Source organism: Lepus europaeus, chromosome 8 (genome assembly GCF_033115175.1).
Source record: "Lepus europaeus isolate LE1 chromosome 8, mLepTim1.pri, whole genome shotgun sequence".
Lineage (NCBI taxonomy): Eukaryota > Metazoa > Chordata > Mammalia > Lagomorpha > Leporidae > Lepus > Lepus europaeus.
The window spans coordinates 72,035,842-72,057,051 of NC_084834.1; the positions used below are offsets into that span (position 1 = coordinate 72,035,842).

Here is a 21,210-nt window from a genome sequence, read left to right on the forward strand (position 1 = left end):
CTATTTTCAATTGATTTTATATACATATGATTAACTCTGTGTTAAGTAGAGATCTCAACAAATAATATGAAAAAAAAATCTGTTCCTTGACAGTCCAGACAAGGGCTGTTCAAGTCATTGTTTCTAAAAGTGTCACTTTCACTTCTACAGATTTCCTTTTAGGTGCTCCATTAGTTAGCACAGATCAGGGAGAATATATAGTTTTTGTCTCTTTGAAACTGGCTTATTTCACTAAGTGTGAAGTTCTCCAGAATCATCCATTTTGTTGCAAATGACTAGATTTCTTTTTTTTTTTTTTTTTGATAGGCAGAGTTAGACAGTGAGAGAGAGAGAGAGACAGAAAGAAAGGTCTTCCTTGTCTGTTGGTTCACCCCCCAATGGCCACTGCGGCTGGCACGCTGTGGCCGGTGTACTGCACTGAGCCGAAGCCAGGAGCCAGGTGCTTTTCCTGGTCTCCCATGTGGGTGCAGGGCCCAGGGACTTGGGCCATCCTCCACTGCCTTCCCGGGCCACAGCAGAGAGCTGGCCTGGAAGAGGGGCAACCAGGACAGAATCCGGTGCCCCAACCGGGACTAGAACCCTGTGTGCCGGTGCCGCAAGGCGGAGGATTAGCCTAGTGAGCCGTGGCGCCGGCCAGAGATTGATTCTAAGGCCCCTTCCTCGCCCTGCCATGGATACCAAAATCTGCAGATGCTCCACTGCCATATACAAAATATTTCATAGTATTTGCATGCAACCCGTGCACATCATCTCTAGATTACTAATAGTGCCCCATACAGTGTGAAAGGTGCTTAAATAATTGTTATATTGTACATGGAATAATGACAAAGCAAATCTGTGTATGTTCAGTACAAATACAATATTTTTTTTCCAAATGTTGTCAGTCTACAGTTGGTTGAATCCAAGGACACAGAGGGTCAACTGTATTCCCAGATCTTTACAAAAGTTGTAACAGTTGACATTCCTACCAGAACATATATGGAGTTTCAGGTGTCCAACATCCTTATAAGTATTTTGGATTATCAGATTTTTAAATTTTAGAAATAGGGTTTAATTGTAGTTTTAATGCTTGTTTCTCTGATCACACTGGGTGTCTGTATATCCTGTTTGAAAATTATGTCTTCAGCCCATTTCAGTTGGGTTGCTCTTTTTCTTATTTAGTTGTAGAAGTTATTTCTAAATTCTGGAGGCTAATTTTTTGTCAGTTTTGTGAAGCAACCATTAAGGTTTTGAACTTTTTATTGATATTTCTTCCCAAGCTCAACTTTGTGCTTTTATTTTCTGTACCTAGTTGTATCCACAAGAGGGCGTGCTCAACTTTTTAATATGTCAAGATTTCTATTAAAATTATACTACAATTTCAAATTAAATTAGATGTCATTAGTATGTATTCCTCTTAATAGTAAAAACCAAGTCATGTAGATGTAGAGCGTTACAGACTGGGATAAAAATAGAAAGAACCAGTCTATTCTCATTGCTAGTAAGGAAAATCTTGGAGAATTGGCCCTAAAATTAGCAACATTGTTGGCTTAAGAATTGTGTGCTTGTGTACTTGTTTCCTCAACAAGAGAAACTAAATTGGTAAATAACGTTGAAGGTTGAATTCTGAGGGGAATACAGACCAACTAGTCAAGAAACTAAGACCCACTGATGCCAAATTGAATGCAAGTTACATGGAGACCATCTTTGACTCATATAACATGAGTGTAAGGAAATTACAAATTCAAATTAATGATGAAAAAAATTGGCTAAATCATCCTGTGGACTTGGGAGCTTCCTGTTCACTTGTAGGATTCATGCAGATTATGAGTGATCTATAATGATCATAGGTTTTAGTGGGGTATCTAAAGGTTGTTTAATTTAAGCTGTTCTTTTTATAGCTGAGGAAACTGAGATCTGGAAGCTTCCGCCAAGGTAGATAGCGGCTCAGGTAGGACTAGAGTCTAGGTGTTTCCTTTAGGCCTGCATGACTTCTAGCTTTTCATACTTGCTCCCTCTGGGAGTAGTAGTGGAGTTAGGGTAGGGTCAACAGGATGTTCCTGCAATAAGAAGGAGGAACTTCTCAGGTTTTTGTTTGTTTTTAAGATTTATTTATTTATTTGAAAGTCAGGGTTACAGAGAGGGAGAGTGAGATCTTACTTCTACTTGTTCACTCCCCAAATGGCACAAGAGCCGGAGCTGGGCCAGACAAAAGCCAAGAGCCAGGAGCTTCTTCCAAGTCTCCCACATGAGTGTAGGGGCCCAAGGACTTGGGCCATCTTCTGCTCCATTCCCAGGCATATAAACAGTGAGTTGGGTAAGGAGTGGAGTAACTGAGACTTGAACCTATACCCACATGGGATGCCAGCGTTGCCAGTGGTGGCACCACTGCACCACAATACACAGCGCTGGCTCCCAGATTCTTTTTTTTTTTTTTTTTTTGACAGGCAGAGTGGATAGTGAGAGAGAGAGACAGAGAGAAAGGTCTTCCTTTTTGCCGTTGGTTCACCCTCCAATGGCCGCTGCGGCCTACGCATCTCGCTGATCCGAAGCCAGGAGCCAGGTGCTTCTCCTGGTCTCCCATCCGGGTGCAGGGCCCAAGCACTTGGGCCATCCTCCACTGCCTTCTTGGGCCATAGCAGAGAGCTGGCCTGGAAGAGGGTCAACCGGGATAGAATCGGGCGTCCCAACCAGGACTAGAACCCTGTGTGCTGGCGCCGCAAGGCAGAGGATTAGCCTGTTAAGCCACGGTGCCAGCCTCTTTTTTTTTTTTTTTTAAGATTTGCTTATTTGAAAGGTAGAGCAACAGAGAGGGTGAGGATGATAATGAGGAAAAGAGATATCAATTGTTTGATCTACACTGCACTGATTCACTCCCTAATTGGCTGCAACAGCCAGCTCTGGGCCAGGTGGAATCCAAGAATCAGGAACTCTGTGGGATTTTTCCCTGTGGGTAGCAGGAATCCATTTCCTTGGGCCATCTTCTATTGCCTTCCCAGGCGCATTAGCAGGAAGACTGGATTGAGAGAAGAGTAGTGGTGATGAACTAGCACTGATAAAGTTTCCTGGTGTCTCAAGTTGCTGCTTAGCCTGGTGTACCATGACAGTCCTCTCAGATTTTCTGATTTTGCATCTAGATTGCCTTGTTTGGATGATACCTTGGTTCCCTCTTGGTTTACCCTACACATTATGGTTACTTACATACCATTTTACATAAATGCTATACTGTTTATTAATAGGATACTTTCCAGGGCATTGACTATGTCTTTTTCATCCCTGCTCCTGCTCAGAGTAGGTCCTCAAGAAATATTTTACCATATGAGTGTATGTCTAATAATTAGAGGAAAAAGTAGCAACAATAGAAAGATTTCAGAAAGAACATAACTGCTGCAGGGAAATACGCTTTTTATTTAAGAGTTGGAAAGAGAGAGAGAAACAGGGAGAATGTACACTCAGTGACTGGTTCATTCCCTGAATGCCTGCAACAAGTTGTGCTGAATTGGTGCCAAAGCCAAGAGCCTGGAACTCAGTCTAGGTCTCCCGTGTGGATAGCAGAAACCCAGCTATTCGAACCATCGCCACTGCATCCCGGAGTCTGGATTAGCAGGAAGCTGGAAGCAGGAGCCAGAGCTGGGAAAACCCAGGTACTCTGATGCAGGAGACAAGCATGCTAGACCATCCATTCCCAGACAAGGCATGTAAAAGAAGAGTACCATGAATTAGATTATATCTGAAAGTATTGCCATTTAATTGCTATTACTACCAAAGTTAGGACATCATAAACAGTGATTAGTAGTGTGAGTTCCAGTGCCATCTTTACCATTTCAAAATTCTGTGTACGTGATTAAGTTTCAACTTTGTTTCAGTTTACTTAGCTGTAAAATGAGGTTAATAATAATAATATGTTCCTCATGGAGTATATGCATGTACATGTGTGTATCATTTAGAAAGTATCACCTGTTCTCAGTATGTAAAGTTAACACTTGTGATTCTTTTTCTTTCTTTCCTTTTTTAATATTCTTGGGATTTTGGGTGGTGAAATGCTATTCTATCTAGTTCATTTATTTAACTAGTTCAGGGTTTTTTCTGACTATAATAAATTAGAACTAGAAGAAAAATATTGGCGTTTAGGATATAGTTGTAAACAGGAGTTCATGTTTAATTATCTGTATTACATTAGAGGAAATTAGCTTGGGTAATCTGAAGTCCTAGATAATGATAAACTGAATCTTAAGATGACAAAAGCTCTACCTCCTATTTATGTAAATTCAGAGCAAATAATTTTAGGGAACTTCTGTTCCATTTAGAACCAGACAATTGTGAGGCTTTTGGAAGGGGTAGTGTCTAAGGGATATTTAAACTTTATAGCAGCTTTGTATTATGCTTCTCATGGTCTTGAGCTTTAATGACAAAGGTAGAGCATTTCTTAAAGATTGATTTATTTGAAAGAGTTACAGAGAGAGAATCTTCCATCCACTGGTTCATTTCCCAGGGAGCCACAGTGGCCAGGGATGGGACAGGATCCGAGTCTCCCATGTGAGTGGCAGGGGTCCAAACTTTTGGGCCTTCTTCCACCTCATTTCCAGGTACATTAGTAGGGAGCTGGATCGGAAGTCAGAAGTGGAACAGCTGGCATACCAATTTTGCAGGCAGTGGCTTAACCTGCTATGCCAAACACCTGCCCAGGTAGAGTGTTTTTTCAATGGAATGAAATGAGACAAAAATATATTTTCTTTTCTTTACTAGATAATGCCTTGTTCTTTAGTTTATGATGTGAAAATGGTTTCTTCTAGTGTAAGTGACTTTGAAAATAGCCGTTTTATTTTTTTTAAGCATGGAAAGCTAGACCAGTATGCTGTTTCCATGTCAGAGGAAGCAGTTAGTGACAGAAGCCAGAGTGTAGTCAGAGGAAACATGGAAACAAGGGCATTGTTGATGAGAGCATCCAAACTGAAACCCTAGATGTGGATGTGCCCTTAGTTGCTGACTAAACTTGGAAAATGAGTATATCTGGAAATACCACCCACTTTCAAATGTGATTATACAGACAATTGAGAGAAGGGAGGAAATACTGTAAATCTGTTTTTAACTATAATGATGCTTAGGGGCATCCTGGTGTTGGATTTTAGCCTATATAGTCTTTGACAGTTTTCCCCTTGGATTATGACTGTTTGTAAAACGTTGCAGTTGTGTGGAAAGATTAAGATATATTATAGTGGATATTAACCTATATCTTTGCTTCTTTTTTTTTAGACTTGGGAAGATCCCCATCAAACAGATGAGAGCACGAACTGCTGTGGAGATAATGATCCTATTGATGTTTGTGAAATAGGCTCAAAGGTTTGTTTCATAGACTGTTTTAATTCTAACATGTGTTTTGCTCCATTAATGCCATAAAATTTGCTTTCAGCCTCTATTATTCTTAAGCTCTTCAAAGGTTTGAGCCTGTTGATTCCTCTGATATTCAATCTTTTCTTGTATTTTTTTTTCCTTTGCTTAAACCAGGTTTTATAAACTATAGAACCACAGTAAGTGGGATCTCGCCACCCTGTATATTTATAAATGACACAGCCATTCTCATTCATATATGTATTGTCTGTGGCTGCTTTTCCACCACAATACCAGTGTGGAATTGTAGCACAGATCATACGGTCTGCACAGACTAAAATATTTGCCATCTGACCTTTGGAAAAAGTTTGCCAAGTCCCATCCTCAGCTTCTTTATTATCCAGACAGGAACTTCAATATGAAAAAATTCATCTAGTATTTTTTTTTTTGTACCTGCTCCCAAGTTGCCAAATTGCATCAGTGGGATTCACAATCCTTTAGATAATGTTACCCATCAATTCTTCTACATGTTTTCTGCTGCATATACTGCTAATATTTCGTATGCCTTTGTGCAAACATTCAACGTAACTCACTTTGTTCTCATTCCCAGCAGGACATCTTATGTTTAAATTTATAGAACTCATAGAAACCAACAGATAAGAACCCCCTCATCATTCTGTCAGACTTAAAAACTGCCTGTGCTGGCAAACATTCTTTCTTCCTCTCATTCTGTTACTCAGAGTTGTCAGTTTTATCTAAGACCAGAGCTTCTGCCTGTGTTCTAGATCTTACCCTTTCCACCCCTTGAGTGATGATATTTTTTTATTTTTTATCTTTGCTGTTTCAACAATTTCTGTGGCATTACTGGCTTCCTTCCCGTGTGCTGCTTCTCTTCTTTCTCTTTTATGAAGACTTGTATAAAGAGTTTTTAAGTTTAGTCTCCATTTTATTCTTCTCACTTAATATGAAGCCCATTGAATACTAGTTTCACCCCCACCCTCCGAGTTATTTCCGTGAAACTGCTGTCTGTAAGGGCACTGTTAATTTCAGTTTAGTCATACTCAATAGGCCTACTTTATAGACTTTATCTAACTTAAGTTTGTCATAGTGTTTTTTACTGTTAACTTCTTCCTTTATGAGTCAAAGTCAATTTTTCACTTGACTTTGTATCATCATGTCCTGAATTTTCTGTCTCCTTCCTCCTGGTTTATTTAGTAAGCTCCTTTTTGTCTGCCTGCTCTGTAAATATTGCTTATCATGAGAGTTGTGCACTTGCGCAGCTCCTGTCTCATATAGGAACTCCTTTGGTGATCCAGTCCCAAGGACTCCTGGTTTTGGATTGGCTGTCAAGTTGATAGCTTTACTTCAAAGCCTCATCTACCTGCATCTGCACTCATGTGTCTCCTAGACATCTCTAACTCATATCCAGAACTGAATTATTTCTTTTTCTCCAATTTACTCCTTTCATTATTTTGAGTCTCATTAAATGACATCTCTGCTTTTTCTCCCACCCCTCAATCTTTTTTCAAAATTTTTTTTATTTTTTAAATTTTTGTATATTTATTTAAACTTACTAAGGTGAATAGATTTCATATATTTCATATGTACAGATTTAGCAGCATAGTGATAATTCACATGCTACCCTTCCTCCCACCCATGCTTCCACCCTTCCTCTTCTTTCCTTTCTTATCCTTTCTCTCAATTTTTACAGTGATCAACTTTTTATACTCATAAGATTAACCCTACACTAAATAAAGAGTTCAATGAATAGCAAGAAAAAAAAAAAAAAAACCACTGTTGTTATACAGTAGAGACAAGGACAATAAACAATCATTGAATCTGAAAATGTCAATTTCACATATATATGTTACATTTTTTGGGTACTCTATTAGTTTCCACAGATCAGGGAAAACGTATGTCATTTGTCTTTTTGGGGAAGGCTTATTTCAGTAAGTATAAGAGTTTCCAGTGTATCCATCTTCTTCCAAAAGAAAGGAACTCATTCTTTTTTATGGCTGAGTAGTATTCCATTATATATATGTATGTATATACACCACAATTTCTTTATTGATTCAACAGTTGATGAATATCCGGGTTGATTCCATATCTTAGCTACTGTAAATTGAACTGCAGTAAACTTGGGGGTGCAGGGTACTCTTTCATATTCAGATTTCATTTCAGTAAATTCCAGGAAGTGGGATGATTGGGTCATATGGTATATCTATTTTCAGTTTTCTGAGGTATATCCAAACTGTCTTCCACAATAGCTATACTAGTTTACATCCCCACAAACAGTGGATTAGGGTACATTTTCACCCACATCCTCACAAGCATTATTTATTTATTTCATATAAAGCTTTTTTTTTTTCAACTTTTATTTAATAAATATAAATTTCCAAAGTAGAACTTTTGGATTATAGCTGCTTTTTCCCCCATTACCTCCCTCCCACCCACAACCATCCCATTTCTCACTCCCTCTCCCATCCCATTCTTCATCAAGATTCATATTCAGTTATCTTTATATAAAGAAGATCAACTTAGTGTATACTAAGTAAAGATTTCCGCAGACTATACACACAGACACACAAAATATAAAGTACTGTTTGAGTAGTAGTTTTACCATTAATTTGCATAGTACAACACATTAAGGACAGAGATCCTACATGGGGAATAGGTGCACAGTAACTCCTGTTGTTGATTTAACAGTTGAAACTCTTATTTATGACATCAGTAGTCACCCAAGGCTCTTGTCATGAGCTGCCAAGGCTATGGAAGCCTCTTGAGTTTGCCAACTCCAATCTTGTATAGACAAGGCCATAGCCAGCATCACCTTAATTCCTAAACCTGAAAAAGATGCAACAGAGAAAAAGAACTACAGAATAATTTCCCTGATGAACATAGATGCAAAAATCCTCAACAAAATACTACCAATCAAATCCAGCAACACATCAGAAGGATCATTCACCTGGACCAACTCTGATTTATCCTTCATATGCAGGGATAGTTCAACATTTGCAAATCAGTGAATGTGATACACCACATTAACAAGCTGAAAAACAAAAGGATATGATTTCTAAGCAGATGCAGAAAAAGCATTTGATAAAATACAACACTCTTTCATGGTGAAAACCTTAAGCAAATTGCATGTGGAAGGAACATTCCTCAGCACAATCAAGGCAATTTATGACAAAGACACTGCCAGCATATTATTGAGTGAGGAAAAATTGGAAGCATTCCCACTGAGATCCAGAACCAGTCAAAGATGCCCACTCTCACCATTGCATTCAATATAGTCCTGGAAGTTTTAGCCAGAGGCATTAGGCAAGAAAAAGAAATCAAAGGTCTACAAATTGGGAAGGAGGAAGTTAAACTATCCCTATTTGCTGATGACATGATTCTATATATAGGGGATTCAAAAGACTCTACTAATAGAGTATTGGAACTCATAGAAGAGTTTGGTAAAATACCGGGTTATAAAATCAACACACAAAAATCAACTGCCTTTGTATACACAGACAATGCCACGATGGAGAAACAACTTCTAAGATCAGTCCCATTCACAATAGCTAAAAAAAAAAATAAATAAATACCTTGGAAGAATTTAACCAAGGAAGTCAAAGATCTCTATGATGGGAATTATAAAACAATAAATAGAAGAATACATAAAGAATGGAAAAATCTTCCATATTCATAGATTGGAAGAATCAGTATTATCAAAATGTCCATACTACTGAAAGCAATTTACAGATTCAACGTGATCTCAATCAAAATATCAAGGACATTCTTCTCAGATATAGAAAAATGATGCTGAAATTCATCTTATACAACAACAACACCAAAAAAAATCCAGAGGCATCGCAATACCAGATTTCAAGACATACTGCAGGGCAGTTTAATCAAAGCAACTTGGTACTGTTACAAAACCAGCTGAATAGAACAATAGACCAGAATAGAAACACCAGAAATCAACCCACACATCTGCAAACAACTTATATTTTGACAAAGGATCTAAAACCAATCCCTGGAGCAAGGATAGTCTCTTCAAAAATGGTGCTGGGAAAACTGGATCTCCACATGCAGAAGTGTGAAACAAGGCCCTCTATCTTACACCTTATACATAATTCCTCTCAAGATTAATGACCTAATTCTACATCCTGATTCCAGAGATGTATTAGAGAACATTAGGGAAACCCTGCAAGACATTGGCATAGGTAAAGACTTCTTGGAGAAGACACCAGAGGCCAGGCAATAAAAGGTAAAATTGACAAATGGGATTACATCAAATTGAGAAGTTTCTGTACTGCAAAAGAAACACTCAGGAAAGTGAAGAGTCAACTGACAAAATGGGAGAAATTATTTGCAACCTATGCAACTGATAAATGGTTACCATCCAGAATCTATAAAGAGTTCAAGAAACTGAACAATAACAAAGCAAACAAACCAGTGAAGAAATGGGCAAAGGACTTATGCATTTTTCAAAAGAGGAAATCCATGAAATCCACATGAGAAAATGCTCAGGATCATTGGCCTTCAGGGATACGCAAATGAAAACCACAGTGAAGTTTCACCTCAGCACAGTTAGAATAGCATTCATAAAGAAATCAACAGGGGCCAGCGCCGTGGCGCAGTAAGTTAATCCTCCGCCTGCAGGGCTGGCATCCCATATGGGCGCCGGTTCTAGTCCTGTGTGCTCCACTTTCAGTCCAACTCTGCTATGGCCTGGGTAAGCAGTAAAAGATGGCCCAAGTCCTTGGACCCCTGCACCCACGTAGGAGACCATGAAGACGTGCCTGGCTCCTGGCTTTGGATCAGCACAGCTCTGGCCGTTGCGGCCATTTGGGAGTGAACCAGTGGAAGGAAGACCTTTCTCTGTCTCTCCCTCTCACTGTCTGTAACTTAACTCTCAAATAAAATAAATAAAACCTTTAATAAAAAGAAAAAATAAATCAACAAACAACAAATGCTGGCGAGGATATACCCTAATCCACTGTTGGTGGGTATGTAAACTGGTACAGCCACTGTGGAAGACAATATGGAGATAGCTCAGAAATCTGAATATACTTACTATATCATCCAGCCATCTCACTCTTAGGAATTTACCTAAGGGAAATGAAATCAGCATATGAGTTCTCTGTACCTTCGTATTTTTTTTTTTAAGATTTAATTATTTATTTGACAGGTAGAGTAACAGAGGGAGAGACAGAAAGGTCTTAACATCTACTGGTTCACTCTCCAAATGGCCACAATGGCTGGAGCCATTCCAATTTGAAGCCAGGAGCCAGGTTGCTTCCTGTGGGTCTCCCACGCAGGTGCAGGGTCACAAGAACTTTAGCCATCTTCTGATGCTTTCCCAGGCCATAATAGAGAACTGGATTGGGAGAGAAGCAGTCAAGACATAAACCAGTACCCATACGGGATGCCAGTGCCACAGGTGGTGACTTAGCCCACTACACCACAGTGCCGGCCCCATGCCCTGTTTATTGCAGCTCAGTTCACAAGTAGCAAAGATATAGAATCAACCCAAATGCCTGACAACTGAAAACTGAATAAAAAATAATGATATATGTAAAGCATGGAATACTACACAGTGGCTGAAAAATGAAATCCTATTGTTTCCAACATAATGAATGAAACAAAAACATCATGTTAGACTATTGCAAAAGGACAAATACCATATATTCTCCCTGATCTGTGGTAACTAGTAGAGCACCTAAAATGGAATCTATTGAAGTGAAATTGACACTTTGAGATGCAGTGACTTTGAATAGCCCTCGTCTTGACTATTGAGGAACAGTTTTTTTTTTTTTCATACAATTTGTTGAAGTTTTTACTTAGTATAGAGTTGATTATATATGCATAAAGTTTATTGAAAATAGATTTTAGTAAAAAATAAAGAATGGGATTTGGAGAGTGAGGAGGAAGAGGGGTGAGAGTTTGGGTGGGAGGGAGAGTCCTGTTAGGAGAATCACTGTGTTCCTAAAGTTGTACTTATGAAATACATGTAGCTTTATTCCTTGGAAAAAGTTTCTGGGGAAAAAAAATTAACACTTTATTGATTTATTTTTGTATAAATGTATTAATTATAAATGATCAAACTAGTCTTCTTTTGGTTTAGTATAGAACAGAATATCATAAAGTATAGGAGAAATTCTTACATACCAAGAGCAAGGAAATCATCTTAGAGGCCAGGCAGAGTTAGACAGTGAGAGAGACACAGAGAAAGGTCTTCCTTCTGTTTCTTCACCCTCCAAATGGCCTCCACAGCCGGTGCGCTGCGCGGATCTGAAGCCAGGAGCCAGGTGCTTCCTCCTGATCTCCCATGCAGGTGCAGGGCCCAAGCACCTGGGTCATCCTCCACTGCATTCCCGGGCCACAGAAGAGAGCTGGACTGGAAGAGGAGCAACCGGGACTAGAACCCAGGGTGCCGGTGCTGCAGGTGGAGGATTAGCCAAGTGAGCCATGGCGCCAGCCTCTAGGCATTACATTTGCCAATCAGTAAAATTTTGTGCTATGTGCTATGTGATGACATTTTGGTCAATGGTAGAGGACTATTTATGATAGCAGGCCTGTAAGATTATGCGTCCTACTGTTATCTCAGCTGTCTTAGTTTGTGGCAGTGTACTCTAATGTTTGCACAAATGAGGAAATCATGTAACTGCCTCCCTCAGAAGTAGTGCTCATCATTATGTGACACATGGCTATATTGCTACTTTTTTCTTTTTTAATTAATTTGTTTTTTAAGGAATACAAATTTCATATGCACAACTTAGGAATATAGTTATTCTTCCTATCATACCCACTCTCTAACCCACTCTCCCACCCATTCTCTTCTCCCCTCCCCTTCCAGTCCCATTCTGCATTAAGATTCATTTTCGATTAACTTTGTACACAGAAGACCAAATCTATACCTAGTAAAGATTTCAACAATTTGGGCACATACACACACAAAGTCTGAGAACAAGTATCATAATTAACTCTCATAATACAACTAACTCATTGAAGGCAGAGGTCCTGCATGGGGAGTTAGTGCACAGTGACTCCTGTTGTTAATTTAACAGTTAGCACTCTTATGTATGACCTTTTTGTATGACGTCAGTGACCATCTGAGGCTTTTGACATGAGCTGCCTAGGCTATGGAAACCTTTTGAATCCACAAACTCCTTCAGTATTTAGACAAGGCCATATGCAAAGTGGAAGTTCTCTCCTCCCTTTAGAGAAAAGTACATCCTTCTTTTGATGGCCACTTCTTTCCATTGAGATCTCACTCACAGAGATCCTTCATGTAGAATATTTTTTTGCCACACTATCTTGGCTTTCCACATCTGAAGTGCTCTCATGGACTTTTCAGCCAGACCAAAAAACTGTAAGGGCTGTTTCTGAGGTCAGAGTGCCACTTTAAGTGATTGCCATTCTTATGAGTCTGCTGTGTGGACTGCTTCCCATGTTGAAACATTCTCTCCTTTTTAATTCTATCTAGTATAATTACTCCACACTTAATCCTATTTATATGGTCATTTTAATACTTAACCCTATCTATATATTCATTTTAACACTTAATAGATTTAATAGATCACTTTAACACTTATGATGACATTTTTATCACCCAGCTTAATGGGATTTGGGGTCCTGTGACAAGTTTTTAAACTATACTCTTAGAAGTAAGTCCGTAGGAATGTATACAGAACTACAAAGCTTTACAGTTACAAATTTCCTCCTTCCTCTGTTATTCCCACTCCTATTTCTTACTGAGATCCATCCTCAATTGACTTTATACACATATGATCAACTCTATGTAAAGAGTTCAACAAATAGTATGAAGAGGAAAAAAATGAAAAAACAAAACTGTTCCTCGACAACCAAGACCCGGGCAGTTCAAGTCATCCCTTCTCGAAGTGTCAATTTCACTTCTGTAGATTTTGTTTTAAGTGCTCTATTCATTCTCACAGATCAGGTGGAACATATAGCATTTGTCCCTTTGGGATTGGCTTTTTCACTAGGTATGATGTTTTCCAGCTTCATCCATTTTGTTGCAAGTGACCAGATTTCTTTTTTTCTTTTTTTTTTTTTTTTTTTTAACTGCTGTGTAGTATTCCATAGTGTACAAGTCACTTAATTTCTTTTTTGACTCTTTGGTTGACGAGCATTTAGGTTGGTTCTGTATCTTAGCTATTGTGAGTTGAGCTGCAGCAAACATGGGGTTGCATATAACTCTTTTGTTTACTGATTTCATTTCCCTTGGGTAAATCCCCAGGAGTGAGATGGCTGGGTCATATGGTAGGTCTGTATTCAGATTTCTGAGTTATCTGCGTATAGTCCTCCATATTTGCTTTACCAGTCTCCAGTCACACCAATAACGTATTAGTTGATATCGTATCTAATTTTAATTATTTCTTTTCTACAAGTTTTGGATCTGGTTTGCTGCAGTTTTTCTAGATCCTTGAGATGCATTAATAACTCATTTATTTGGTACCTTTCCAATTTCTTGATGTAGGCAGGTATTGCTATAAACTTTATTCTTAACACTGCTTTTGCTGTATCCCATAAATTTTGATATGTTATATTGTAATCTTCATTTGTTTCTGGAAATCAAAATATCTTTTGATTTCTTCTATGACCCACTGTTCATTCAGGACTGTGTTGTTCAGTCTCCATGTGTTTGCATATACTCTAGAGATTCCTGAGTTGTTGATTTTGCTTCATTCCATTTGGTCTGAGAAGATACATGGTATGATTTTGATTTTTTTTTAGTTTGCTGAGACTTGCTTTACGGCCTAAATGTGGTGAATTGTAGAGAAAGTTCCATGCACTGCTGAGAGGAATGTATATTCTTCAACTGTAGGATAAAAATTTCTGTAGATATCTGTTAGGTCCATTTGGTCTATAGTATTGATTAACTCTGCTGTTTCCTTGTTGATCTTCTGTCTGGTTTATCTGTCCATTGCTACAAGTGGGCTATTGAAGTCCCTCATAACTATTGTATTGGAGTCTATGTCTCCCTTTGGATCCCTTAACATTTCTTTTAAATAGCCAGGTACCCTGTAATTAGGTGCGTATACATTTATAATAGTTACATCTTCCTATTGGATTGATCCCTTAATCATTCCATAGTGCCCTTCTTTGTCTCTTTTAACACTTTTTCTGTTAAAGTCTATTTTACCTGATATTAGGATGGCTACACCAGCTCTTTTTAGGTTTCCGTTGGCATGAAATATCTTTTTCCATTTTTTAACTTTCAGTCTGCATGCAACTTTGTTGGTGAGATTTCTTTCTCGTAGGCGGCAAATAGATTTTTTGTTTGTTTGTTTGTTTGTTTGTTTTGTTTTTGTTTTTTTTTTTTTTGACAGGCAGAGTGGACAGTGAGAGAGAGAGACAGAGAGAAAGGTCTTCCTTTTTGCCGTTGGTTCACCCTCCAATGGCCGCTGCGGCCAGCGCATCTCGCTGATCTGAAGCCAGGAGCCAGGTGCTTCTCCTGGTCTCCCATCCGGGTGCAGGGCCCAAGCACTTGGGCCATCCTCCACTGCCTTCTCGGGCCATAGCAGAGAGCTGGCCTGGAAGAGGGTCAACCGGGATAGAATCCGGTACCCCAACTGGGACTAGAACCCGGTGTGCTGGCGCCGCAAGGCGGAGGATCAGCCTGTTAAGCCACGGCGCTGGCCGGGTTTTGTTTTTTAATCCATGCAGCTGGTCTGTGTCTTTTCTTTTTTAAAAGATTTATTTATTTATTTGAAAGTCAGAGTTACACAAAGAGAGGAGAGGCAGAGAGAGAGAGAGGTCTTCCATCTGATGGTTCATTCCCCAATTGACTGCAACGGCCAGAGCTGTGCTGATCTGAAGCCAGGAGCCAGCAGCTTCTTCTGGGTCTCCCATGTAGGTGCAGGGGCCCAGGGACTTGCCCATCTTCTGCCACTCTCCCAGGCCATAGCAGAGAGCTGGATCAGAAGTGGAGCAGCTGGGACTTGAACCAGTGCCCATATGGGATGCTGGCACTGCAGACTGCAGCTTTACTTGCTATCTCACAGTGCTGGCCCCAATATATTTTTTATTTTTGAAAAAGATTTGCTTATTTATTTGAAAGGCATGGGGGAAAGGGAAGGAGGAGAGGAAGAGAGAAAGAGACGGAGTGAGGGATGGAGGGAGAGAGGGAGGGATTGGGGGGTGGGGTGTAGAGATCCCTTCTGCTGCTTTCGCTCCCCGAATGGCTATAACAGCCAGGTCTGATTTAGGCTGAAGACAGGAGCCAGTGACTACATCTTGGTCTCCCACATGGGTTGCAAGGGCCCAAGTACTTGGGCAACTTTCTTTGTCTTCCCAGGCACATTAGTAGAAAGCTAGAATGGAAACAGAATAGCCAGGACTCGCAGCAATACTTCAATATGGGATACCACCCTTACAAGTGATGGCTTAACCTGTTTCACCATAACATGGACCTCTTATATTTTTTCTTTGGTTAAGATATTTTTAAGGTGTTACCTGATTAGTTTTGTAGTTATGCTGAGAAAAATATTGATTTCATGTGAAGATGGAAGTAGACATTAGAAAACCATTCACTTAATGATAAGAGAGGGGAAAGGGCCAAGAGTTGTTTTATCATTTTATTCTCTGATAACTGTATATGCAAAAATCATTATCAAAAATAGTTTGTGATTAATTTTTTTAAATTGAGGTAAAATTCACAAACAATTAAATATTTTAAAGTTTACATTAAATTTAGTGGCATTAATATATTCACAATGTTGTGCAACCATCAACACTGTGTAGTCCTAAACATTCTCGTGATCTCAGAAGAAAGTCCCATACCCATTAGCAGTCATTCTCCATTCCATTCTTCTACCAACCCTAACCCTGGTAACCACTTATCTGCCATCTGTAGATGTATGTTTTCTGACTGTTTCCTATAAATGGAATCATATAATATGTAACCTTTGTGTGTGGCTTCTTTCACTTAAGGTTCTTTTGAGATGCATACATGTTTAAACATGCAATGGTACTCTATTTTTATAGCTGAAAACAGTCCATTGATGAATAATGCTACACTGCCTTTCTGCATTCATGAATTGATGGGCATATTGCTTGTTTCCACCTGTTGGCTATTCGGAATGAACATTTCAGTGCATATTTTTCTTTGAATACCTCTTTTCAGTTCTTTTCACCCAGGGGAGAAATTGCTGGGTCATATGATAATACTAAGTTTGACTTTTTGAGAAACCACCAAAATGTTTTCTGTAGTATTTTGCCTTGCCAAAAACAATGTGAGAGGGTTTTGATTTCTCCAGATTCTCACTAACATTTAATAGGTCATCCTGGTACGTTTAAGGATATGTGTTTTTAGCTGTAAATGTGGAATGTTGGCATATGATAAGTTATACTTATTTAGAATATACAATTTGATGACTTTCTAAAAAAAAAAAATGATTTCTTTGTTTGAAACGCAGAGTTACAGAAAGAGGGGGCAAGATAAACAGAGAGATTCTCAGTCCACTGGTTCACTCTCCAAATTGCTGCAACAACCAGGGCTGGGCCTAGCTGAAGCCAGGAGTTTCTTCTGGGTCTCCCACATGGGTGCAGGTGTCCAAAGACTTGGGCCATCATCTGCTGCTTTCCCAGGCACATTAGCAAGGAGCTAAATTGAAAATAGAACAATTGGGACTCAAACTGGCACTTATATGGGATGCTGGTTTTGCAGGCAGTGGTTTAACCTGTTGTGCCATAATGCCAGCCCCAATTTGATGACTTTTGTTAAAAGTACATGCCAAACTATCAAAATAATGAACGTATTTATCACCCCTTGGCAGTCCCTCCTTTTCCCATCTCCATCCTTCTCCATGCTCAGGTAGGAACTAATCTGTTCCTTCTGACCCCAGATTGGAAAGATCAGAAGCTCTGGTTCAGATTTAAGTGTGAGTCCCAGGCCTGCCATTCACTAGCTCTGTGAACTTGGGTAAAAATTACTTACCTGTTGTGAGTCTCAGTGTCCTCATTTCTAAGATGAGCATAATATCTGCTCTGTACTGTCCTGTTTACGTGTATTAAGCAAGATGATAAACGTAGAGAGCATAGCATAGTACACATCACACAGTATGCAGTTGGTGATTACTCATTTCCCTTTCTCCGTTTGCTCTTAGTTTTTCCTTTTGAATGTTTCATTACCCTTATCTAGATAATCCATTGTTACCTCCTTAATAGAGATCCAAGTTACCTTATTCTCACAGTATTGCAATAGTCTTATCATTTCTCAGCCTCTCTGTTCTTTTGGCATGTTTTTCCTATGTTGGAGGTGTTTGGATACTCCATTGCGTACATGAGGGCAGTGGCATTGGAAATAAAGAAGTTACAGAAATGGGAAATGGTGCCCATAGTGTGGATGCCAGAACTTTAAACTCATGTGTAATCTCTTATTTTTCTGTCCTGACCTGAAGTGTCTACTCTCCTGGCACTGTTGCATAGCAGGTAAAGCTGCTGCCTGAAGTGCCAGCATCCCATATGGGTGCCGGTTCAAGTCCTGGCTGCTCCACTTCCGATCCAGCTCTCTGCTATGGCCTGGAAAAGCAATGGAAGATGACCCAAGTCCTTGGGCCCTGCAACAATGTGGGACACCCTGAAAAAGCTCTGGCTCCTGACTTCAGATTGGTGCAGCTCTGGCCATCGCGGTCATCTGGAGAGTGAACCAGCAGATGGAAGACCCTCTTCCTCCCCCGCCCCGTGTGCCTCTGCCTCTCTGGAACTTTGCCTTTCAAATAAATGAATAAATATAAGAGAAAAAAGAAAGTACATGGAGCTCTTTCTGGGTTTCTCTTAAAATCTTTTTTTGAGAATTTTGGGAATACTAGCAGGGGGTTGGTTTAAACCTCAAATTGGTTGTATTATGAGTGAGGTTGAGTATCTTTCTGTACCTTTTTTTTTTCTTTAAGGATTTACTTTTTTTGAAAGACAGAGTTACAGAGAGGTGGGGTGGGGGTGGGGGGTCTTCCATCTGCTGGTTCACTCTTCAAATGGTCGCAATGACTGGAGCTGGACCTATCCGGAGCCGGGAGCCAGGAGCCAGGAGCTTCTTCCAGGTCTCCCACATGGGTACTGGATTGGTAGTAGAGCAGCAGGGACTTGAACCGACGCCCATATGGGATGCCAGCACTGAGGCAGTAGCCTTACCCCATACGCCACAGCGCCAGCCCCTCTTTTTGTACCTTTAAAGGCTGTTTTAATTTCTTCTGTGAATTGCCTGTTTATGGTTAACTTCGTTTTCCAGTTGAGATTTTCCTGATTTTCTTCTTGATTATTTTTTCAGCTCTAAATGTATTGGAGGTCATAGCCCTTTGAGTATAACATATATTGTAAATATGTTTCCCCATTTTTGTGTCTCTGCTGTGTTAATTTGACTTCAGGTTCATAGCTTTTCTCTTTTGTGATGTCTATTTTTTTAAAAAAAATATTTCTCTTTCTTTCATTCTCTATTTCTTTCTCTCTTTCTTTCTAAGTCAGAGAGGGAGAAATAAATGTCTACAACATCTGGGCCAGATTAAAGCTAGGAACCTAGAACTCCACCCAGGTCTCCCACATGAGTAGCACAGCCCCAAGTACTAGAACCACCCTCTGCCATTTTTCTAGGCACATAAGGAAGAAGCTGGATTGGAAATTCAGGAGCCAAGACTTGAGCTGGCCCGTGCCAGTGATACCTATTTTATTGTTAAGCCCATCTAAATAATTTTTCATTTCAACTAAGGCATTTTTTTAAGCTCTAAAAGTTCCATTTGATTCTTTTTTATTTTCCACCTTTCCTTCCCATTTTTGTGATTTTCTTCAAATCTTTGAGCATATTATAATAGTTGAATTTAAATATAAATTTAAATTCAATATTTAAATAAATAATAAATTAATATTTAAGTTTAAATATTGAATAGTTAATATTATAATAGCTAAGGTTCTCGCTTGTTAATTTCATTCTGTCTTTTAAAAGAATTATATATTTATTTGAAAGAGTTATACAGAGAGAAGGAGAGGCATAGAGAGGTCTTCCATCTACTGATTCACTCCCCAACTGGCCACAATGGCCGGAGATGCGCCGATCCAAATCCAGGAGCCAGGAACTTCTTCCGTGTCCCCCACACAGGTGCAGGGACCAAGGACTTGGGCCATCTTTCTTCTGTTGCTTTTCCAGGTCATAGCAGAGAGCTAGATTGGAAGTGGAGCAGCCGGGACTTGAACCAGCACCCATATGGGATCCTGGCACCACAGGCAGCGGCTTTACCCACTATGCCACAGCACTAGCCCCTGTCTTGTTTTTGTATTTGTTTCTGTTTAATGATTTTGTTCCCCCCATGTTAAGACTTAAATTTTCCTGTTTCCTGGCAGAATTTTAGATGTGGTGAATGTTACATTGTTGAATACCTAGATTCTGTTGTCTTATTTAAAGAATATTTCTTTTAGAGGTGTGAGTGTTACTTGTAGATGAGTGTGATTGTTTCTGGGCATTTTTAAAAACTTTGTTAGGATAGATAGAGAATGCCCTTTACTTGAGGACTAGTTTAGTTCTACTACTGGGGAATGCCTCTTTTAAGCCCTTTGTTGAATAATTGCCCCTTATGCAACATGTGAACACCCTTTGAAACTCAAAGCTCTCTAGCAGTTACTCCTTGGTTGTCCTCATATCTTCCCACATTTATGCACAGATTAGTATATAGTCAGTGTTTCAAAGGAGCCCTTTTGTAGATTTCTGGCATTTTGTCTCATCTCCAGTAGGCTGCCCCACAGATCCCAGCTGCCTCCTTCCTCCCCCTTTTCAACTCTGTTTCTTAACCATAATGTGACCCTTGTGTTCTCACTGGGTTTGTCTTTCCTGTGCCATGGTCTAGAAAGTATATTGTCCAGAAAGCCAGGCCAGTCACAGGCTTTCCTATTCATTTACTTTACTCGGGCCACAGTGCTACTGTCTGATGTCTGAAAAGAATGATTTTATCTGTTTTGTCCAATTTTCTAGTTGAAAATGGGAAGGCAAGTTTTTTTGGTAATTTCATCATTGGTGGAAAGTTTTAGGTTACTTAATTCTAGAGGTACATTACATGACAGGCTTTATGACTGCATTTACATTATTTTTAATTATGAAGCTTTATTAAATTTCAGTTTGTTATACTTTTAATCTTCCAAATGAGTTTTGATGACGTATGAATAAACTCTGAAGCCTTGCAAATGGTGAATTTCTTTTCTCTTTAAAGGTTCTTACTCGTGGAGAGGTTGTTCATGTGAAGATTCTTGGAATTTTGGCTCTGATTGATGAGGGTGAAACGGATTGGAAATTAATTGCTATCAATGCTAATGATCCTGAAGCCTCAAAGTTTGATGGTAGGTTTGTAACTTTGCAGAAAACAAAAGTAAATTAATATGTCATTTAAATTTTTAGAACTTAAAAGTGGCTCACATGAGAGATAGTTTATGTATTTGGAAGTTTTTTTTTTTTTTTTTTAAATTTATTCCATGGAATGTAAAGGAAAATCCAATGTACTCTTGTTTATCAATTGCTAAGGAACAAGAGAAAGAAAGAATGTAGGTAAATAGTTTATATTTTAAACTAAGAGTCTATTTTATGGGTTCCCCTCCATATCTTACCCTCTCTTCTCTTACTGCCTCTTATTCCCCACCCATCTCCTGCCCTTCCCTCCCCTTCCCTCCCCTCTTTCCATCTTCCTCCTTCTTCCTGCCCCCCTTCTTCCTCCCCACCTCTCTTGGTTCCTTTTTTCTTTCCTGCTTTGGATGATTGTGATTGCCCAACTGCTTTTTGGAATTATGAGATTTGAAAACCTATAGTACTTGCATTTTCACCCTGAAATTTCTCAGTTTGTGTGACTGACAAGAAAAACCTAAAGAAAGGAATGTTTGTTCCTCAGTGACATAAGCTGCTTCTGCACCTAGTTT

At 39.3% G+C, this 21,210-nt stretch overlaps 1 protein-coding gene across 7 annotated transcripts in view; it reads left to right on the top strand.

Moving 5' to 3' along the window:
* Positions 1–21,210, top strand: part of PPA2 (inorganic pyrophosphatase 2) — a 229,728-nt gene that overhangs the window by 40,694 nt on the left and 167,824 nt on the right. For all 7 annotated transcript variants that reach the window (XM_062199795.1, XM_062199791.1, XM_062199790.1 and 4 more), the window contains exons 6-7: positions 5,233–5,319; positions 20,514–20,640. In XM_062199795.1, the coding sequence (XP_062055779.1) occupies positions 5,233–5,319; positions 20,514–20,640 (214 nt within the window). The remainder of the gene's footprint in view (positions 1–5,232; positions 5,320–20,513; positions 20,641–21,210) is intronic.